The 20376-nt window shown below is 41.0% G+C and overlaps 1 protein-coding gene across 4 annotated transcripts in view; it reads left to right on the forward strand.

The window, feature by feature from the left end:
* Positions 1-20376, forward strand: part of SPTLC1 (serine palmitoyltransferase long chain base subunit 1) — an 80702-nt gene that overhangs the window by 14990 nt on the left and 45336 nt on the right. For all 4 annotated transcript variants that reach the window (XR_004443355.1, XR_004443356.1, XM_033236793.1 and 1 more), the window contains exons 4-5: positions 13376-13469; positions 14267-14339. Coding sequence is in view for 2 of the 4 variants with exons in the window: in XM_033236793.1 (XP_033092684.1) it covers positions 13376-13469; positions 14267-14339 (167 nt within the window). In the remaining 2 variants the exon portion in view is untranslated. The remainder of the gene's footprint in view (positions 1-13375; positions 13470-14266; positions 14340-20376) is intronic.

Consider the following 20376-nt stretch of genomic DNA (forward strand, 5'->3'; position numbering starts at 1 on the left):
AGGTGTGAGCCACCATACCTGGCCTACCTTTTTTTTTTTTTCTTTAAAGAAACTTGCTTATGTTGTTCTTTATTTTCTTCTTGATTTTTTTCCCCCAGGTTTCCTTACAGTCATGCATCACTTAATGACGTAGACACGTTCTGAGAAATGTGTTAGGCAATTCCATTGTCGTGCAAACATCATCGAGTGGACTCACACAGACCTAGATGTGTAGTGTGTACCTATAACCTGGTACACACCTAGACTATTGTGGTATGGCCTGTTACTCCTAGGTTACAAACTATACAGCATGTTACTCTACTGAATGCTCTAGGCAGTTGTAGCAAAATTGTATTTGTATATCTAAATATATTTAAGTATAGAGAAGGTACAGTAGAGCCAGGCATGGTGGCTTATGCCTGTGATCTCAGCACTTTGGGAGGCTGAGGTGGGCAGGTCACTTGAGCCCAGGAATTTGAGACCAGCCTGAGCAACATGACAAAACCCCTTCTCTACCAAAGAATCCAAAAAATGTGTCGGGTGTGGTGGTATAGGCCTGTAGTCCCAGCTACTTGGGAGGATGAGGTGGGAGGATGGCTTGAGCTTGGGAGGTAGAAGTTGCAGTGAGACAAGATTGTGCCACTGTGCTCCATCCTGGGCAACAGAGCCAGACCCTGTCCCCCCCCCCCCCAAAAAAAAAGTACAGTAAAAATACAGTATTATAATCTTATAGGACTACTGTTGTATATGTGGTCCATTTTGTCAATTGAGATGTTGTTATGTGGCACATGACTGTATGTCCATTAATTGTAGGTGATTGAGACTGGCTCTCTGAAAACACATCTGCACTTACTGTCCCCAGGCCTGGACTAGCTCCTGTTGTGCCTTTGTGTGGATTAGGGGAAGGTACTCTTCCTCCAGCAAGTGCAGCAGCCTGGTGCAGACCTTGGGCTGTGGTGCCAATACCTGGGTGCCCCTTACAGGACGCCAGCTCATGCAGCAGCCTTGCGCTGCCCTTTCTTCTGGCAGAGTTCAGATATAGCATAATGTGTCCTTAAATAATTTAGTGGTTATATTTTTATGACTTCATTAGTATTATGCATTAGTTGGGCCAATGTTATGAGACTGTATTTTCTTTATTGGATACTTTTGTTTTCCCCAGAGTTAATCATTTTTGTTTGTTCACTTGGTTGGTTCTATACTGGTCTTTAATGTTGTTTTCCTCTAGGAGCATGAAACTCCATTCAGAATGTTCACACGTTAGGTATCTATTGGATTCACTTTCTTTGTTCTTTCTCTCTCCTGCTCCACTCCTGACTGGTTGTTATTTGCAGCCGCTACACAGGGTGTGTTGGCTGGTGTGTCCAATCAGCATTAGCTTGAGAATTTCATTTCTGTGTTCTGCATTGGCTATTTCCTATCTCTTGGTTTACAGTAGATTATAGATGGATTTCGGAGAAGGGTCATGGAAGGTGAATTTCTTTTTTGAAACCTACACATCTTAAAATTTTTTATTTTTACCCTTTTGCACTGTACTGATTATCAGTTTTTATTGATCTGTTAGACACTTACTTCCTCAATATCTGGTGATTGTTAACATCCCTTCTTTTTTTTCAATATGCACAATATTTTTATTGTCATTAAGAACATTATGTAAATTGCAGAAGACTACAAGAAAATAGAAGGATGTTTTGTTGCTAGTCATACGTTGAGTGTTACTTTTCTTCAACTTAGGCAATACCTATCTATATTCAGTACTGAGTTGACACAAGAGTAAGTGAATTTACTTGTTTTTCTTCTTTAAACAGCAGCCTTATTGATATATAATCTATATACCATAACATTTACCATTTTGAAGTGTAAGTTTTTTTACTTTAAACAGCAGCCATATTGATACATAATCTATATACCATAAAATCCATCATTTTGAAGTGTATAATTAAGTGGTTTTTAGCATGTTCCCAGAGTTATACAACTGTCACCACCATCTAATTCTGGAACATTCTTATCACCCCAAAAGAAATCCCAAAGCCATTAGCAGTCACTTCCCACTCCTTCCTCTGCGCAGGCCTTAGCAACCATTTATCTACTTTCTTTGTGGACTTGCCTATTCTGGACATTTCACATTAAAAGGAATAAACAATACTTAGCCTTAGTTTCTGGGTTCTTTCATTTAACGTTATGTTTTCAGGACTCATCCACATTGTAGCATGTATCCATACTTCATTTTATCACGAAATAGTATTTCAGTTTATGGGTATACACATTTTGTTTATACATTAATCAGTTGAAGCACAATTGGGTTTTTTCCCTCATAAGAGTATATGAAAAAATAAAATATGTATGAATAAAACTGCTATGAAATAATGTGTACACATTTTTGCGTGGGCATAATGTTTTAATTTTTCTTAGATATATACCTAGGAGTAGGATTGCTGGGTCATATAACTCTGTGTTTAACGTTTTGAGGAACCCCCAAACTGTTTTCCAAAGTGGTTGCATCGTTTTGTATTCCCACTAGCTACGTATAAGGTTTATAATATCTTCACATCCTCAGCAATGCTTATTATTTTCTATTTTATTGTAGCCATCCTAGTAGGTGGGAAGTGGGATCTTGTGGTTTTAATTTGCATTTCCCAGATAACTAATGATGTTGAGCATCTTTTCGTCGGCTTATTGGCCATTTCTATGTTTTCTTGGCTGTTTTCAGTGGGGGGGTTCTTTCTATCAGTAAAACTGTAAAAGTTCTTTATATATTTTGAATCCTTGTCAGATACATGATTTGCAGATTTTTTTTTTTTTTCGTTCTGTGGGATTTTATTTTACTTCTTTGATAGTGATCTTTGAAATTCAAAAGTTTATTTTAATGAAGTCTAACTTACCTGTTTTTCCTTTTGTTGCTTGTGTTTTTTTGTCATCTGTAAAAACTTTGGCTTAATCTAAGGTTACGAAGATTTACTCTTTGCTGTCTTCTAACCGTTTGTAGTTTTTGCCCTTGACATTTAGTGTGTAATTCAAGTTAATTTTTGTATATGGTGTGAGGTAGAGGCCTAGCGTTATCTTGTTTGCAGGTGGATGTCAAGTTGTCCTAGCACTATTTGTTGAAAAGACTGTCTCCCTTCTGAGTTGTCTTGTTGAAAATCAGTTGACCATATATCTAAGGATGGTCTCTCTATTTTCAAGAATGACACACTAAAATGGTCGTTGAGAGCCCTGTTAAAATGGGCTTGGCTTTTTCTTCAGTTTTACTGAGGCATAATTGCCAAATAAAAATTGTATATATTCAAGGTGTATAATATGATTTTATATTTTCATGTATATATATATATACACACACACACACACATTGTGAAATAGTGATCACAATCAAATTAACATATCCATCACCACATTTAGTTACCGTTTGTGTTTTAGAGGGGTGAGGATGGGGTGGGCTTTTTGAGGGGCTTGCACTAGGATAATCAGACAGGGACCTGTTCATTTATTTGAGGGGACCCCCAAACTTAGTATTTGTAGTTTTTATTCTCTTGGCTTTGTGTTTCCCAAGAGGGGAGTCCTCTCGTCTGTTACTTTGCAGGTAAAAAGCTGCTTTCCACCATTTGGGAGCTGAGTTGAAGGCAAGAGGCCCAGGGTCTTACCTTTCATTATGTAACTTACACTAATTTTTGTCTTCAGAGTGGCACCCGTGCCTTCACTCGTTCTTTCTCTTAAGGACTTCCAGTTTATACACAGCCTTTCCAGAGAGCATTTCTTCAGGGTGGAGGAGGGGAGTGACTGCCTATTGTCTAGGCACCCAGCCAGTCCTCCTGTTGTCAGCCTTTCCCGTTTTCCCATGTTTAGAGGAAGCTGGTACCCCGTTTGGGAGCATGTTTCAGGCTTTGCTGCTTGGCTTTTCACTGCTGGCCTAGGCTTGTCTTTCTCTTTGATCTCTTTGACTTATCAAATACAACTTGTCCATTTGCTTTCCGGTTTCCAACATTTTGTCAGCTCTTCTCCTTGTTCTGGTCTGGGTAGGTTTAGACCTTTAAACTTTGTATGCATTTTGCATTTGCTTTCCGAGTGTGCTTTCAGAAGAGATCAAGGCTTGAGGTGGTTTTTAATGTTAGCTGATACTAAATGGGATGAAGAGATATCAAAGCAGGGTCAGTAAAGAGAGGTGGGGTTGCTGCATGCATTTCTTGTTCATTTCTTTTGACTGTCACATATTCTTCTGTTGTGTACAGCCTCCAAATTTCACTTCTCCATTTTCCTCATGATAGACACCTAAACCGCCCCCATTTCCCACTGCTGCAAAGAATCCTCTGATTAATATTCCCTCATGAACCTAATATTCCCTTGAATTTCTCTGGGGGTATAGAGCCAGGAGTAGGATACTGATACATGCCTGCCTAATTTTCCCTTAGGACTTTCCTGTGTCGTCTATGGTCCCCTGAGATAGTATATATGAATTCAAGTTTTCCCTACATCTCTGTTTAGCAATACTGTTTGCTTTGGATTTCTCTTGCTGTTTGAGCCTTTGAGCATCATTTCATCTACTTTTTAGCTGTTGGAGTTTTCTACTTCTTTGAATGCCTCTTCATATCTTTTACCTATTTTTCCACTGGATTCCCAGTCTGTCTTTTGATTAGCAAAAGTTCTATATACCTTGTAGATTTTAATCCTTAGTTTTTGACTTAGTACTCTCTATTACATTGATTCTAAGACACATACCGTTTTTCCCTAGTTTAAAATCCCTGAAGTGGGGATGAATCTTAAAGCTGCTGAGAGTCACTGGTGAGTCATTGTCAGCCAGGAAGGTAGTTTGTGACATGGTTCTCATTGCCTATGCACCAGTGAACTTGGTGGTGGTGAGCTTACTGTCAGCACTCCAGCTGAGGTGTATGCCCTGCTGGTCAATGAGACAACTGATGGCCGGAGAGATGGCCAGATCTACAGAGCAGAAGCTCACAGAGGCTAGGATGAGGAAAGGCTTTGAAGATGTCTTTGTCAGACTTCCTGTTGCCTTTGGGTAGTATCAGCTCGCTTTCTAGAAACGTGATTTAATTGGAAGGACGATAAAACTGTGAGTTTGGTTCAATAGGAAAGTTGCAGCATCAGAACTTGAGAATGGGTGACAGTTAACATGTCAGATAATCTCAGAAATGATAGTGTAGCATGCTGGTAAAAAATGCTGAGATACTGCCAAGAGCAAGAAGGAGACCATGGTATGAAAACTTGTGGTGTCAGTGACTTAGAGGAGAGGGACAAAACTCAGCTAAAGAGGTTTTAGGAATGTCTCGACTGATTTATCTTGCTTCTATTTTCCTTTTCATAAGTACAAATGTAGTGTAACAAAAATCTGTATCTAAGAATGTATAATAGTCCTTATCATTAAGCATAAACTAAAAAGCTGTACATGACAAGAAAAGATCAATGTATTTTAATTGACACTGTTTCTCTTCCTTAGTGATGGATAAAATGCAATTGATCACATCTTAGATTCAGTGAAATACAATAAACCTCTTCTCTATCACCCGTCTGTTAACTTTATCTGTGGTATCTTTCATTGAACCAAATTTCTTAATTTTGACTTAGTCAAATGCATCCATCTTGGCTTGGTTTGTGTTTTTGGAGACTTGGTTAAGAAATCGTATCCTACCCTGAGGTCCCAAAGACATTCTTCTACATTTTGTTATCTTTTCTAAAATACCTTTTAGGTTTTTAATGTATCTGGAATTCACTTTGTACCTGGCTGTTCAACTTTATCCACAGAGAAAAATTTGTGTGAAGCCTAGTGGTTTGTGGGGTAACTGCTGTCATTTTCCAGGTATTCATATGTACACAGCTCTCTTGAGTTCTAGATTCTTTCCTTGGTCTCTGCCTGCCTGCTCCAGCACCAAACCTGTTGTTAACAGGGGTCTGTAATATTTGCTTCCTTCCGGTAAAGCACCTCCCTGTTTCTGAATTCAGTTAGTCATTCCTGAACTTGTATCCTTCTGTGTAATTATTGAAGTTTATAGAGTTCTGTTAGAAATTCTGGTGGAATTTTAATCGTGATTGCATTGAGTTTGTAGTTTATTTTGGCAAAAAATAACATCTTTAAAATGTTGAGCCATCCCTTCAGCTGACCATCATATATCTTATCATTTATTACTGTCTTTATATTTTTCTTGATACTGTAAATACTTTGTATTTTGTTGCCTTTATTATTAATTCCAATGGTTTGTTGATTTCATTGAGCTTTTTATGTAAGGTGATCATATCACCTGCCGATAACAATGTGACTCTTCTCAGACGTGTGTGTGTGTGTGGGCACACTTGTTTATTCACATTTTTGGACTTACAGTTTTACTGGTATGGTCTTTAGTAATATGCTGAATAGTAAAAAGATACCACGCATCTTGTTTCCCAGTTAATATCTGTAGATTTTAGGTATTATAGTCTAATCAGTTCGAGACTATTCCCCCCGATCCTAGTTTTCTAAGTTTTATGAATAGATATTAAACTTCATCAAATGTCATTTCTGCATCTAAGATCGTTGCATGACTTTTCTTTATTATGTTGTATTTTCTGAAATTCTTGTTATTTAACTTCTATTCATATATCTCTTAGATGTACTCTGTTCTTTTTCTAACTTAGCTGAACACTTAATTTACATTTTTAATCTTTTCTAGTACTGATTCACATTCTCTTTACAAAAGACCCTGAGTGTAATTCAGAATTCAGGCTTAAAGAAAGGTTTTGAAAGATAATAAAGTACATATTCCTTATTACAGAACCACTCTCATGTAGTCTAGGGCAGCACCCTAGAATAGTTTCATTCCATTGAATAAATAAAATCAATAAAGAGTTTCATGTATGTTTAGGACAGGTTTTGCTACTTAATGAACTTGCTGCAGACTTTCAAAATTGTCTATGAGGGATAATGAACTTTTCCGTGTTTAAGCCTATAAATTCCTTTCTAAGGACTATTCCAGCTGTAGGCTATACTTTTTTTGGGGGACGGGGGGAATGGAGTCTCGCCCTGTCACCCAGGCTGGAGTGCAGTGGTGTGATCTCGACTCACTGCAACCTCGCCTCCCGGGTTCAAGCCATTCTCCTGTAGCTTCCCCAGTAGCTGGAACTACAGGCGTGCGCCACCATGCCCCGCTAATTTTTTATTTTTTTTAAATAGAGGGGTTTCACCATGTTGGCCAGGATGGTCTCAATCTCCTGACCTCAGGTGATCCACCCACCTTAGCCTCCCAAAGTGCTGGTATTACAGGCATGAGTCACTGCACCCAGACTGTAGGCTGTATTTTAATGTGTGTTATTCAGACCTAAATATTTTCTTTTTTTATTTATTTATATTTTTGAGACGGAGTTTCACTCTTGTTGCCCAGGCTGGAATGCAATGGCGCGATCTCGGCTCACCGCAACCTCCGCCTCCCAGGTTCAAGTGATTCTTCTGCCTCAGCCTCCCGAGTAGCTGGGATTGCAGGGATGCGCCACCACGCCCGGCTAATTTTTTTGTATTTTAGTAGAGATAGGGTTTCTCTGTGTTGGTCAGCCTGGTCTCGAACTTCTGACCTCAGGTGATCTGCCTGCCTCAGCCTTCCAAAGTGCTGGGATTACAGGCGTGAGCCACCGCGCCCGGCCCAGACCTAAATATTTTCTAATTTTTATTGTGGTTTTTTTTTTCTTTGACTAAAGCATAGTGTTTTCCTTAAGTTTTGTCTTCTCAGTAATTTATAATTCATTGCTATGTGATTAAAAAACATGTTCTGGATGATAGCTTTCCTGAATGATTCTGCTGCTCTTGTTGAGACTTGCTTTATGTCTTCATTGTAAATTTTGCAAATGTTCCACGGCTTTATCACAAAAATTTATATTATATATTCCTTTTATTCAAGGTGTCTTATGTCCATTACATCAAGCATTTTAATTATTATTCAAATAGTTGACAGTCTTAGCCATTTTCTGTCTGGCATGTAAGTGAACGAGAAAGAAAGAGACAGTGAAGATCAGTATTACCCTCCATGTGGATTCATTCTCTATCTCTGTGTTGTTTTTAAATTCTTTAATTCGAAAGTATGTTATTAGATGTATGTGGGCTCAGCATTTCTACATCTTTTTTTAATGTCCCTTATCTCTAACAAAACTTATGTTTTACCTTCGAGTCCATTTGTCTGATAGCAGTGTAGCTACACCAGCTGTCATTTAGTTATTATGTGATTAATAGGACTCCGTTTTCAGTTTTACTGTGTCATTGTGTGTAGTTCTTTTGTACATAATTGGATTTTAATCCTAGTATCATTTTTTAACTGAGGAGTTTAATCTGTTTACACTTATTTTGATTACTAACTCATTTGTATAGGAAACACTATTTCTGCTGAAATATGAGGTGATTCACAATTTTCCCAATAATGTTTAAAACAGTTTGTTGGCCCATTTGATATGTAAACTTAAAGAGTAAATAGCCCAAAATAATGTTATTTGATTTATTAATTTAATTGCACATGTATATTTAAAATGTCATTGCGCAAATAATATATTCAACAATACTGCTGTTTCCTTTGCCTAGGCATCTGGGATACCATTAGAAGCACTGAAAAATGTGTGTTTAAAGTCTGTCATTTTCACTTCTGTCTGAATACCTGGATGCGTAACTTTTTGAATCTGTGTATGCTGCTGTCCCTCAAAAGGTTACCCAACTCTCATTCAGTATTTGTGATTCTACGCTTGACCCCTTTCAGGGTTGCTTTTTGTTGTGGTCTTTAAACAGCCTTGCTTACTTGGTGGTACAGTGTTTCACTGGGAAGTCCCTCTTCCAGGAATATGTATTATGTGTGGGAAATAAGCACAATATCTGTGTCAAATTATTTTCTGTCTCTTTAAAAAAACAAAAAACAAAAAACTGATTTCTTCAAAACACCTAAAGGTAGCATTGTTAAAGATCATTCTGGTTGAAGGTGTAACTAATTAGCAGTGGGTACAACTGCATATAATAGGAAACCCAAACTTAGATGGCTCAGGCAAAGTACAAGTTTATTTGCCCTCACAAGTGTGGAGCGAGGTAGCTAGTGCCACAGATGATCAGGGACCCAGGTTTCCATGCTGGTGCTCTGCCCTTGAGGTGTGTGGTCACCTTAAGGGAAGATGGCGGGCAGACAGGCAGAAAAGAGGCTCCTTCTGGCCCTGTCAGCCTGGTTACCTCAACACTGGCCACACCTAGTTGCAGGAGCAGCTGACAGACATGGTCTTTTGTTCCAGGGCAGTGGCCTTAATTATTTCATTTCTTCTTTTTTTTTTTTTTCCCTTGCCTTTAGTCTGCTTGATCAGGTTTTCTTGTAAGTAATTCCTGTCCAATTTTTTTTGTTTTTTGAGACAGAGTCTCACTCTGTTGCCCAGGCTGGAATGCAGTGGCACCATCTCGGCTCACTGCAGCCTCTCTCTCCTGGATTCAGGAGATTCTCCTGCCTCTGCCTCTGGAGTAGCGCGGATTACATGCATGCACCAGCACGCCCAGCTAATATTGTTTGTATTTTTAGTAGAGACAGGGTTTCACCATGTTGGCCAGACTGGTCTCAGACTGCTGACCTCAAATGATCCCCCTCACTTTGGCCTCCCAGAGTGCTGGGTTTGCAGGCATGAGCCACCTTGCCCCAAATGTTAAAATCTTCCTCTGTCCTTACTGAGCAGTACAGGGACTTACTAGACTCCTTCTACTTCAGTTGTTCCCCATCCCCACTCCCCATTTCTTGATGTCCTGGTCTGATATTTGACTTCCACTTACTTTATATCCTCCAGGATTATTACAGGAGAATCACCTTCTTTACCTGTTTACCGGTTTCTTATTGCCAATCTTTAGGTATTTCTTTCTTTATCTGTGCAGCTTCTTCGGGCTTAAAATTCCTTTTTCTAAAATATATTCTCTAGTAGATTGTTATGTGGAGGTTCAGAGAGGGTAACATGTATCTCCTAATGAGAAGCGTTTTTATTTTCCCTCCTTGGATGACAGTTAGTGGATAACAAGTTCTGAGTGGATCATGATTTGCCCTGCGGCCCTTGGAGGATTTCATCATGGCCTGGCCTCTGAAGAGACTGTCAGTCTAATTGTTGTGCATCTTCTGTTTTTCTAGTGGCTTTCACAATTCTTTTTCTCTGTAAAATTCTACAGTTTCACTGTCATGTGTCTTGTTGTAATCTATTCATATTTATCCTACTTGGGATTCATTTTTCTACTTCATTCTGTGGATCTGTCTCCCATGAATTCTGGGACATTTTTAGCTGTTACCTGTTCAAACATTGTCTCTCACTTTTTTCCTCCAGTTTTTCCCGGTAGAACTCATGTGCAGTGTACTTTTAACCTTCATATCCTGCATGTTCAGTATGTACTCGTTCATATTTTTGTATCTCTTGGTAATCTCAGCTCTGTCTTTCGTTTTTCTGCTGTGTCTGATGGGGTATTTAATCTGCCTTTTGGATTTCTAATTTTATTGACTCTTAGATTTTATTTCCGGAAGTTATATTTGACCATTTAGCAAGTTAACCTGTCCTTTTTTTTTTTTCTTTTTCTTTTTTTTTTTTGAGACGGAGTCTGGCTCTGTCGCCCAGGCTGGAGTGCGGTGGCCGGATCTCAGCTCACTGCAAGCTCCGCCTCCCAGGTTCACGCCATTCTCCTGCCTCCGCCTCCCTAGTAGCTGGGACTACAGACGCCCGCCTCGTCGCCCGGCTAGTTTTTTGTATTCTTTAGTAGAGACGGGGTTTCACCGTATTAGCCAGGATGGTCTCGATCTCCTGACCTTGTGATCCGCCCGTCTCGGCCTCCCAAAGTGCTGGGATTACAGGCTTGAGCCACCGTGCCCGGCCCTTTTTTTTTTTCGAGATGGAATTTCATTCTTGTTGCCCAGGCTGGAGTGCAATGGCACAATCTCGACTCACTGCAACCTCCGCCTCCTGGGTTCAAGCGATTCTCCTGCTTTAGCCTTCTGAGTAGCTGGCATTACAGGCGTGCGCCACCATGCCTAGCTGATTTTTTTGTATTATTAGTGGAGATGGGGTTTCACCATGTTGGTCAGGCTAGTCTTGAACTCCTGACCCCAGGTAATCTGCCCGCCTCGGCCTCCCAAAGTGCTGGGATGACAGATGTGAGCCACTGTGCCCAACCCAGCCTGTCGTTTTCTTAGTAGCTTTTTAACCTTTCCTTGTATTTATGCTCTTGGGCCTCAGCACTTTCTAGCGTCCAGCGTCTCGCGTTCTTGGGCGGCAGCCCTTCTGCATGTATTGTGTGTTGACTGTCACTCACGGTGGGGTTGTGGTTTTTGATTGGGAAAGTTGTTTTCTCTCTCTTTTTTTTTTTTTGAGACGGAGTCTCGCTCTGTCGCTCTGGCTGGAGTGCAGTGGCCGGATCTCAGCTCCACTGCAAGCTCCGCCTTCCAGGTTTACGCCATTCTCCTGCCTCAGCCTCCGGAGTAGCTGGGACTACAGGCGCCCGCCGCCTCACCCGGCTAATTTTTTGTATTTTTTAGTAGAGACGGGGTTTCACCGTGTTCGCCAGGATGGTCTCGATCTCCTGACCTTGTGATCCGCCCGTCTCGGCCTCCCAAAGTGCTGGGATTACAGGCTTGAGCCACCGCGCCCGGCCGTTTTCTCTCTCGAGTCCTCTCCGGTCTTGATTGTGGAGATGTCTTTCTGGTTGGTTTTACTTGATTCTGCAGCGTACCCTATAAGATTTTAGGTTCCAGGATTTCTGTATCAGGTGCCCGTTTTGACCTGTTCCTGCTAGGCTGCGTGGGGCACAGGTCTGAGACTTCCATTTCTCACTGGAAACTTTGTTCCTTCCCTACTCCAAGTGCTGGACAGAAATAGCATCCCTGCATCACATCATGCTGCCTCCTGATAGCTTTTGAGCCATGGTGAGGGGTTTTGGATGTACTTGTTCTTAATCATTTGTTTTCTGTGTATTACAGTTTTTGTAGAATGGTCTCAGTGTTTACAACACCTTTGGTACAGGGGTGGTCTACCTAGCTGTTTGTTTGTTTGTTTTTTAAAATCTTTTTGTGACTGCCAATTCCCGACTGTGGAATCAGGGAGGACTTAGAAAACTTAAGGAAACCCTGAGAAGTAGGAACGTAAATAACATGATAGAATCAGAATCACAGTTGAGGAAGTGAGTGGCACTGGATTTGAAAGAGAAGCCCTTGAAGCCTTAGGGAAGAAGAAAGACAATATTTGGAGAGTACCTGTTATGAGCCAGGTACTTCCATAATAGCAGCTTCCCTGAGAGGTAGGCTCTCCCCCTACTTTGATGATGAAGAAACGGAGAATCACAGAGGTCAGTGATGGCCGTAATACAGAGGGGGCCTGTCTGACAGACTCTATAACCCCTGTTGTTTTCACTGAGTCTTCTTGCCTTTTTTATGAGTTAGTTAGCTTTCATGAATTTACTTCATGTTGTCATTCTTTCCTTTTCCTGGTTTCCCAGCATCTGTGTTTTCTCAAGGATGACCAATGCTATTAAGAGGTATCGATGAGAATAGTGTGTCTCCATCTTTTCTGGCTACAGTGCATTTTATCGAGCAACCCAGTACGTGGACCAGTACAGATACATAGTCCCATCACTCACCCTGTGCCATGGTTCTGATGTTTTCTTTTCCATTCTATTTTGTTTTACTGTTTCCTCTGGCTAAAATAGGCTGATTGCGACCAACTAACTTGGTCTCACAGCCCTTTAACAGTTTGCAACCCATAATTTGAACCCATGATTTTGAAGCATGGCTCATGTCTGGAATATAGATCTGCAGAGGGCTTAACAGAATTATCCTCAGGAGCCCATGCTCCTGTCCCAGCTGGGCTCATATCCGGCTCCAGTGTACCCACCACCCACATTCTCCCCGCTCCCCAGGAGTGTGGGGATTCCTCTTCGACAGCATTCCAGCGTTAACTTTAGACATTGGGAACATATCCCACTTACTCTTTAGTGGCTTCCTATAGATACCATTTCTTTTTAAGCCACTTTATACAAGATCATAACTCATTCTGCCTATTTTTGCCTTTGATCTTATTTTATATTTTCTTCCTGTTTGGCTTATTCCAGATTTTTCTGACATACTTTATTTGGCAACTTCATTCTTAAGCGAGTTTTAAAAACCAAAGCATTTAAGATTTGCCACTCATTCATCTTGGAATTCTAGCTTATTTTTCTTTTTTTATTTTAATAGTACGGGTAGTTTATTAAAAATAAAATTAATGGAAAAATATCTTATTTTTAATTTACCATGCTCTAATACTACTTCTTAAAAACAAGAAATCAAAGACCAGCATGCAAATAGGGTAGGATGACAACACTTTGTTGTTGTGCCTGCCACCAAGGTAATATAATAACATGTAACATGAATGTGTAATTGACGTGTACCTCTCTTTATCTCTTCCCTAGCCCTCCAAGCCACAAAATTGTGGTGAATGGAAAAGAGTGTATAAATTTTGCCTCATTTAATTTTCTTGGATTGTTGGATAACCCTAGGGTTAAGGTGAGTAGCACATAATGCTGAAGTGGACAGATAACATTACTGATTTAAGAAACTGGACATAAAAGACAAATGCAGGCTGGGCGCGGTGGATCACTTGAGGTCAGGAGTTTAAGATCAGTCTGGCCAACATGGTGAAACCCCGTCTCTACCAAAAAAGACAAAAATTAGTCAGGCATGGTGGCACATGCCTGTAGTCCCAGCTACTCGGGAGGCTGAGGTGGGAGAATTTCTTGAACCCAGGAGGTGGAGGTTGCAGTGAGCCGAGATGGTGCCACTGCACTCCAGCCTGGGCAACAGAGCGAGACTCTGTCTCCAAAAAAAAAAAAATCAGAATGTTGGAAAGGGCTAGGCAAGTTTTTCCCATTACTTTTTGTCTGACAAGAGTTGTGAGCTGGACCTAGACAGAGAGAGGCAAGAGTGTCTTGTGTGGCTCAATGTTGGGCAACAGCCGCAGAACTGAACAGGCCAGACCTGGAGAATAGCTGGAGAAGGGTCTAGGAAATCAGTCTTTCTCCTGCTGGGATTGTGGGCTAACAGGCGTTTTCCAGGAGACGGCCCACAAATTCAGAAAAGTTAACCAGCTTTTGAGAATCAGGCTAGTATAACTTTTCCATGTTTTAAGTCATATACTCAGTCTTTACATCTGTCTTTATATTCTGTTGGAGTCGTCGTAGTTCTCAGAAAGGAAGAAAAGTGGAGGAGGGTGGAAGGAGCTCTGTGGGTTAAAAAATAGGAAATGTTAGTTTTGAACTCTTAAAGATAAATTATTAAAGTATAATTATTTTATTTCAATAAAGGCAGCAGCTTTAGCATCTTTAAAGAAGTATGGTGTGGGGACCTGTGGACCCAGAGGATTTTATGGCACATTTGGTAAGTTTTTGTTGTGTTCTCTTTCAGACTACTACTTTCAATAGTTAAGATTCGATTTTAGGCCAGGCACGGTGGTTCACACCTGTAGTCTCAGCACTTTGGAGAGGCTGAGGTGGGAGGATTGTTTGAGCCCAGGAATTTGAGACCAGCATGGACAATATAGGGAGACCCCGTCTCTACAGAAAATAATAAAATTAGCCGGGCATGGTGGGCGCATCCTCGTGTGCATGTGTGGGGTTTGCAGTGTGGGGAAATGAGGGCAGAGCAGCAGTACTCTTTATGCAGGGGAGATGGCGTCATACTTCTGCCCACAGTCCATTGATGAGAGCAGAACCCCTGTCATGACTAGCCATGCAGGGGGCTGAGAAACAGCTCTAGGAAGAAAGTGGAGAGCAGATTGCCTAGGGTGGAGGGAGGGGGGATAAAGTGTAGTTTTTTTCTTTCTAGAATGAAGATGAAGGATCATTGATTTCCTTGTGTATGGATAACCCAGAAACAGGCCAATTAAATATTTAATGAGTGTATGATTTCAAATATAGTGAATTCCCTGGGAGTCATCAAAAAAGACTCTGGCATTTTATGGTTTTTATTAAGTGTATATTCTTTGCTCCTGAAAATGTTATTAAATAATTGTTCAAGCCAGGCATAGTGGCTCATGCCTGTAATCCCAGCACTTTGGAAGACTTAGGCGGGTGGATCACCTGAGGTCAGGAGTTCAAAACCAGCCTGGCTAACATGGTGAAACCTTGTCTCTACTAAAAATACAAAAATCAGCCGGGCATGGTGGTGGGTACGTGTAATCCCAGCTACTTGGGAGGCTGAGGTGGGAGAATCACTTCAACCTGGGAGGCAGAGGTTACAGTAAGCCAAGATCACGCCAGTGCACTCCAGCCTGGGCAACAGAGCAAGACTCTGTCTCTAAATAAGTAAATAAATAAATAAAATTGTTGAGATGAATTTTTTGCTGGAAATAACATTTTGGCTTATAAAATGTTACAGTGTGGGGAAAGCAGAGCAAGGGAAATATCTTCCATCTTCTATCCTTATTTCCATTTCTGGATCTTTTTGTGGTTTTTTACTTGAACAGTTAAGTTTTTTACTTTTGTGATTTTTTTACGTAAGGGAGCACCTTACGTTATCCCTAAGCTAGTTTGGTGATTACATTATTTGTCTTGGAAACAGATGAGGCAAATTAGTGTCTAGGAATCCTACAGCTGGAAGTGATCTTTAAAATTTTTAGTTCTAACCCTAAAATTAGAAACTGGCCAGGTTTAGTGGCTCATGCCTGTAATCCTAACACTTTGGGAGGCCGAGAAAGGAGGATTGCTTGAGCCTAGGCATTTGAGACCAGCCTGGGCAATGTAGTGAGACCCTGTGTTTACAAAAAATAAAAATAAACTGGGCACTAGTGTGCACCTGTAGTCTGAGCCACACGGGAGGCTGAGGCAGGAGGATCCCTTGATCCCAGGAGGTTGAGGCTCTAATGAGCTGTGTTCATACCACTGCAATTCAGCCTGGATGACAGAGTGAGGCCATCTCAAAAATAATAATAATAATAATAATATAAACCACGTATCCTGACTTCCATTCTTGATGGCAAGTTCGAAGAAATGAGCTCGTATCAGAGCTTCCCACTTTCCTCCAGTCTAATGCAAACAGGAGTTGTTTGCTTGGTTTTTAATTGGTAGGGAATTATTTTCTTGGCAGGTATTAGAAAACTAGAAAAGTCACATTTTATGGGGTTGTCAGTTGTAATCTGATGAAGGCTTTCTGTGACTGCCTGCTGAGGTAAAGGAATTGTTTCTTAAATGCCTCTCTTTCTAGTGGGTTTTATTGCATGTGTAACCTTGGCCCCGCTTGAGTCTTGATCTGGACAAATGAGAGATTTATTGACAAGTCCAATTGTGAAAGTTTCAAATCTTCAAGTTTTCTGAAAGCTGTGAAATATATTGTTAAAATATCCCAGTCACCTTTCCCTTTGAATCACCTGCATAATAGCATGCTAGATATTTCCAAACATGGGATCTTTAGATTAATGTTTTTTTAATTAATTTTCTTGATTGGGTAATTCAATACATGATAGAAACTTCAAAAAGTGTACAAAGATAGACATGAGTAATCTCCTAACCTTAGGTCCTGTTTTCCTCACTGCCATCCCACCACCTAAAGAAGACAAGCTACTATCAGTAGTTTCTTGTTAATTCTTCCAGAGACCTTTTATCAGCATATGTGAACCACTTCCACGTATTTATTTTTTCCCCCATTCTTAGAAAAATGCTAACATACCATACACATTGTTCTGTACCTTGCTGTTGAAGTGAGTGTGTTTTAAATTTAAACTGGGTTTTATCCTTCAGATGTCTAACTGGGCAGTCCAGAGGCAATGAACGCACAAGCGTAGATCAGATCCTTTGTAAGCCACTTTATTGGTCACTTTAGGGTAGGAATCATCCTTATCCTAAAGCTATAGGTGCAGGTTCAGACAGACTGTGGCTTCTGGACAAAGGTTGCAAGATAATTTGCAGTGGGACTATTTTCAAACAAGACACCAAATCTACAACTTAAAGTAATGTGTAATGTTTTCTGAGTGCATTGTCCTTCAGATAAACATGGTTTTATTCATTCTTAACAGTTGCCCATGTTTACTTGTCATCTTTTTTCCTTTCTTTAAATATATATATTGCCCATATTTGTACTTTTTGAATTTTCCGACAGGATTTTTTTCTGTGTCTTTTCTTATTCTGGAAGTAATAACTTGAATTATTATAGCTTTATTAAAATACTTGGAAGTTTTAGCATTAGTTACAATTGGAGAAGCTGCATGAAGTCACCTAAGGCTAAATTGTATGTCTAAAATACTGTATACATTTAAATTATTCTAAATACGTAGGGGATGTTTGCCTTTTGCACCGAGCAATAACGCAGACATGAAGCGCTGTTTCTCTTGTTTACAGTTGCTTATGTATTCTTGAAGAGTTGAATTTGAAGTGTAGGATAGCTTTCCCTGGACTCCCACGTGATTGCTTTTAATACTGTCTTTCCCGCCCTCCAACGTAGCGCAACTAGTTTCAAAGCACACCCCTTGTAGCTTTCTTCCCAACTCATGAAATAGTGAATGTGAATCACTTTTAAGAGTCAATTTCCTTATTAAACATTCTCTCTTGTTTACTATTTCACGGTAACATATCTGTTAAATGATTAATTCAGAAAAAGTAATGGAGCAATGACTGGATTAAGATTCATCTAGTTTTTTAAGGCTAAACATTCCCCTACCTCCTCAAGGCCAGGCGAGTAGAACTCAGCAAGTTATTAGAACAGTTGCCTTAGGACCGTGTGAACTAGATTTCTTCCCACCGACTGGCGTGTATTTTAGAACTCAGCAAGTGGTTTCATTGAGTCATGGAACCTTCCTTTCCTCTAAGGCCAGTGGGATCCCCTTGTACTTAGGATAGTGTCTGTTGGTAAACTTTTTGTTTGTTTCTTTCTTTGTTTTTAGTACATTTAGGTCTTATTCACATGTGATTTATCCCTGGTTCCCTGGGGTCTGTTTTGCATATGTAATGATTCATTGTCTTAAACTAGGTAAAAAAACAATTGGGTGGCAAGGTTTCATTATGAGAGATAATAGCATTTAATTGTGTTCTAGAGCCAGTCTAGAGTAAACGTTGTTCATTTCAGTAGTTTATAAAAATATTTGCCTTCTTTGTTTTAGAACAGTCAACTAATCCATGACTACCTTTTTCAGTAGGAAGAACATTTGTGTTATGCGCGTGCCTAATTGAAGAGACAATCTGAAACAGGCTAAGTGTGAGCAACAAGGCTGTTTATTCACCCACGTGCGAGCGAACTGAGTCCAAAAAGGGAGTCAGCAGAGGGTGGTGGGATTGGAGATGGTTTTATAGATTAGGGTTAGGCAGTGGAAAGTTACAGTTAGGGGCCAGTTTTTGCAGGTAGGAGAAGAATGTCACAAGGTATGTTATCACGAGGTTACAGAGCACAGTGTCACGAGGTTGATTGATCACTTAGGGTAGAGCCTGTTACAATGGTAGAATGCCACCAGGTTGGCTAATCAGCTAAGACAGGTACTAGCCGTTTTTCTTTTGTGGTTTGCCTGTTGTCCCAGACTTTCTGGCTGCAGGAGACCTTCTGGATGTGTATGTGTGGGTCACAGGGGTCACAATGGCTTGACTATGGCACAGCCTGCTCTCAGGGGACCTTACATTCCTGTCCTTTTATCTTAACAATGAAAAATTAAAATGGGAAAGAGTAGTGAAGTGTTGGGGTGGTGAAAAGTTTTGGGGTGGTATGGAGAGATGATGGGCGATGTTTCTCAGGGCTTCTTCAAGCAGGATTGGGGCAGCGTGGGAAGCTGAAGTGGGAGAGATTAAACAGAAGAAAGATCTTGGGGTAAGGGGTGATATTGTGGGTTTGTTAGAAGGAGCATTTGTCGTATGAACTGATTAGTGATAGCTTGGATGCGATTTTGTGTGAACTGAGAGATGAGTTGTAAAAGACGAGGTCCAAACAGGAGGAGGAGAAGGATGAGCGCAGAGGGGCCTGTCAGTGGGAGGAGCCGTGAAGCTAAGCCAGAGAATGGCGGGGTAGGTCCAGTGAAACTATTTGCTTGATTATCGAGCTTTTGGGCTCGCTGTGTCACCCCACAATATCACCCCTTACCCCAAGATCTTTCTTCTGTTTAATCTCTCCCACTTCAGCTTCCCACGCTGCCCCTAATCCTGCTCGAAGAAGCCCCGAGAAACTTCGCCCATCATCTCTCCATACCACCACACAAATTTTAAGTTTTTAGATGTTGTTATATACGAGGCCTGATTGATTTAAGTAAAAGCAGCGCTCTTCATTTAAGAATAGGCAGAATCCTCCTTTTTCAGCAATAAGCAGATCGAGGCCTCGGCGATTTTGGAGGACAGCTGCGGCTAAAGAATCCACCTGGGCTTGGAGAACAGCAAGTGTTTGAATTATATGGATAAGGCTAGCAGATAAGTCACTGGAAACACTGTGAAATGTGATGATGGAAGTTGTAAGGCCTGCTACTCCTGTTCAAATTGCAGCAGTTGAAACTCCCAGTCCTATAATCAGGGGAATTAATGGGATGGCCCTTTTTTGTCGTGTCGGAGTTATGAGGGGAACTGGGAGTTGTTTGCTTCCGTTTGCAAACTGGATTTTGGGAGTAAGGAAGACTAAAGTGCAGGTGCCTGGGCAGTTGGCAGGGAGGCACATGTAGATGGAAGAGCCACAGAGAAAAGAGTTCTTGAGGCAGGCAGGCTGGAAGTGCGGGGTAAAAAGATGAGTGTGTTCTGGAAGCGGGGTCCTGCACCCAGACCCCTAGGAATCCAGCAAGGGCAACAGCTGTTAGAGGTTGTAGTGGGGTTTGGTAGGGTAACTGTGTAGAGGGAGAGGTTCTGTTTCCATGGTGTAAAGGAAAGTGCTTGGTATCTGCAAGTAGCCATTCACCGTTATTTATGAGATGAGGTGTAAGCAGGCAGGAAGGTCTTGGAGGGGAATCTGTTGAACAAGGGGAGGGTAGCCAAGGATGAAACAAGAGGCAGGGTAAGTGCCTTCCTAGACAAAAGTTGCTACTGATGTTTTTAAGACTGTTAGTGATGACGGAGGGATTTTCTGTAATACAAAGTTGGAATGCTCCAATATTTTGGTTCATGTGGGTGGCAGGGCCTTGGAGGTGAAGAGTAAAGGAACATAAGGAAGACGGGAGGTAACCTAAGGGAATTCTAGTAGGTCGTTGTCGGGAGACACATAAGGGAGCAGCAGTGGGGATAGTTGTTTGTGTAGTGAGGGGTCCAAGAACGGGGAGTATGGAATTGAGGGAGACAGGTTTCGTAGGTAGGTACGGAGGAGAGCAGCAGCTTGTTGGTATGAGATATCAGGGGAGTTTTTGCTGTATTTTTCTAGGAAGTAAAGAAGTGGTTTGGGAGGGTAAAGGTAGGGGTCATTGAAAGAGGTTCGGAGGTGTAGGGAGATGGGGGAGGTTGCCCAGTCGGCTGGCAGGGCAGGGACAGCT

The sequence above is a fragment of the Trachypithecus francoisi genome, unplaced genomic scaffold (assembly GCF_009764315.1).
Source record: "Trachypithecus francoisi isolate TF-2019V2 unplaced genomic scaffold, Tfra_2.0 Lachesis_group16, whole genome shotgun sequence".
Taxonomy (NCBI): Eukaryota; Metazoa; Chordata; class Mammalia; order Primates; family Cercopithecidae; genus Trachypithecus; species Trachypithecus francoisi.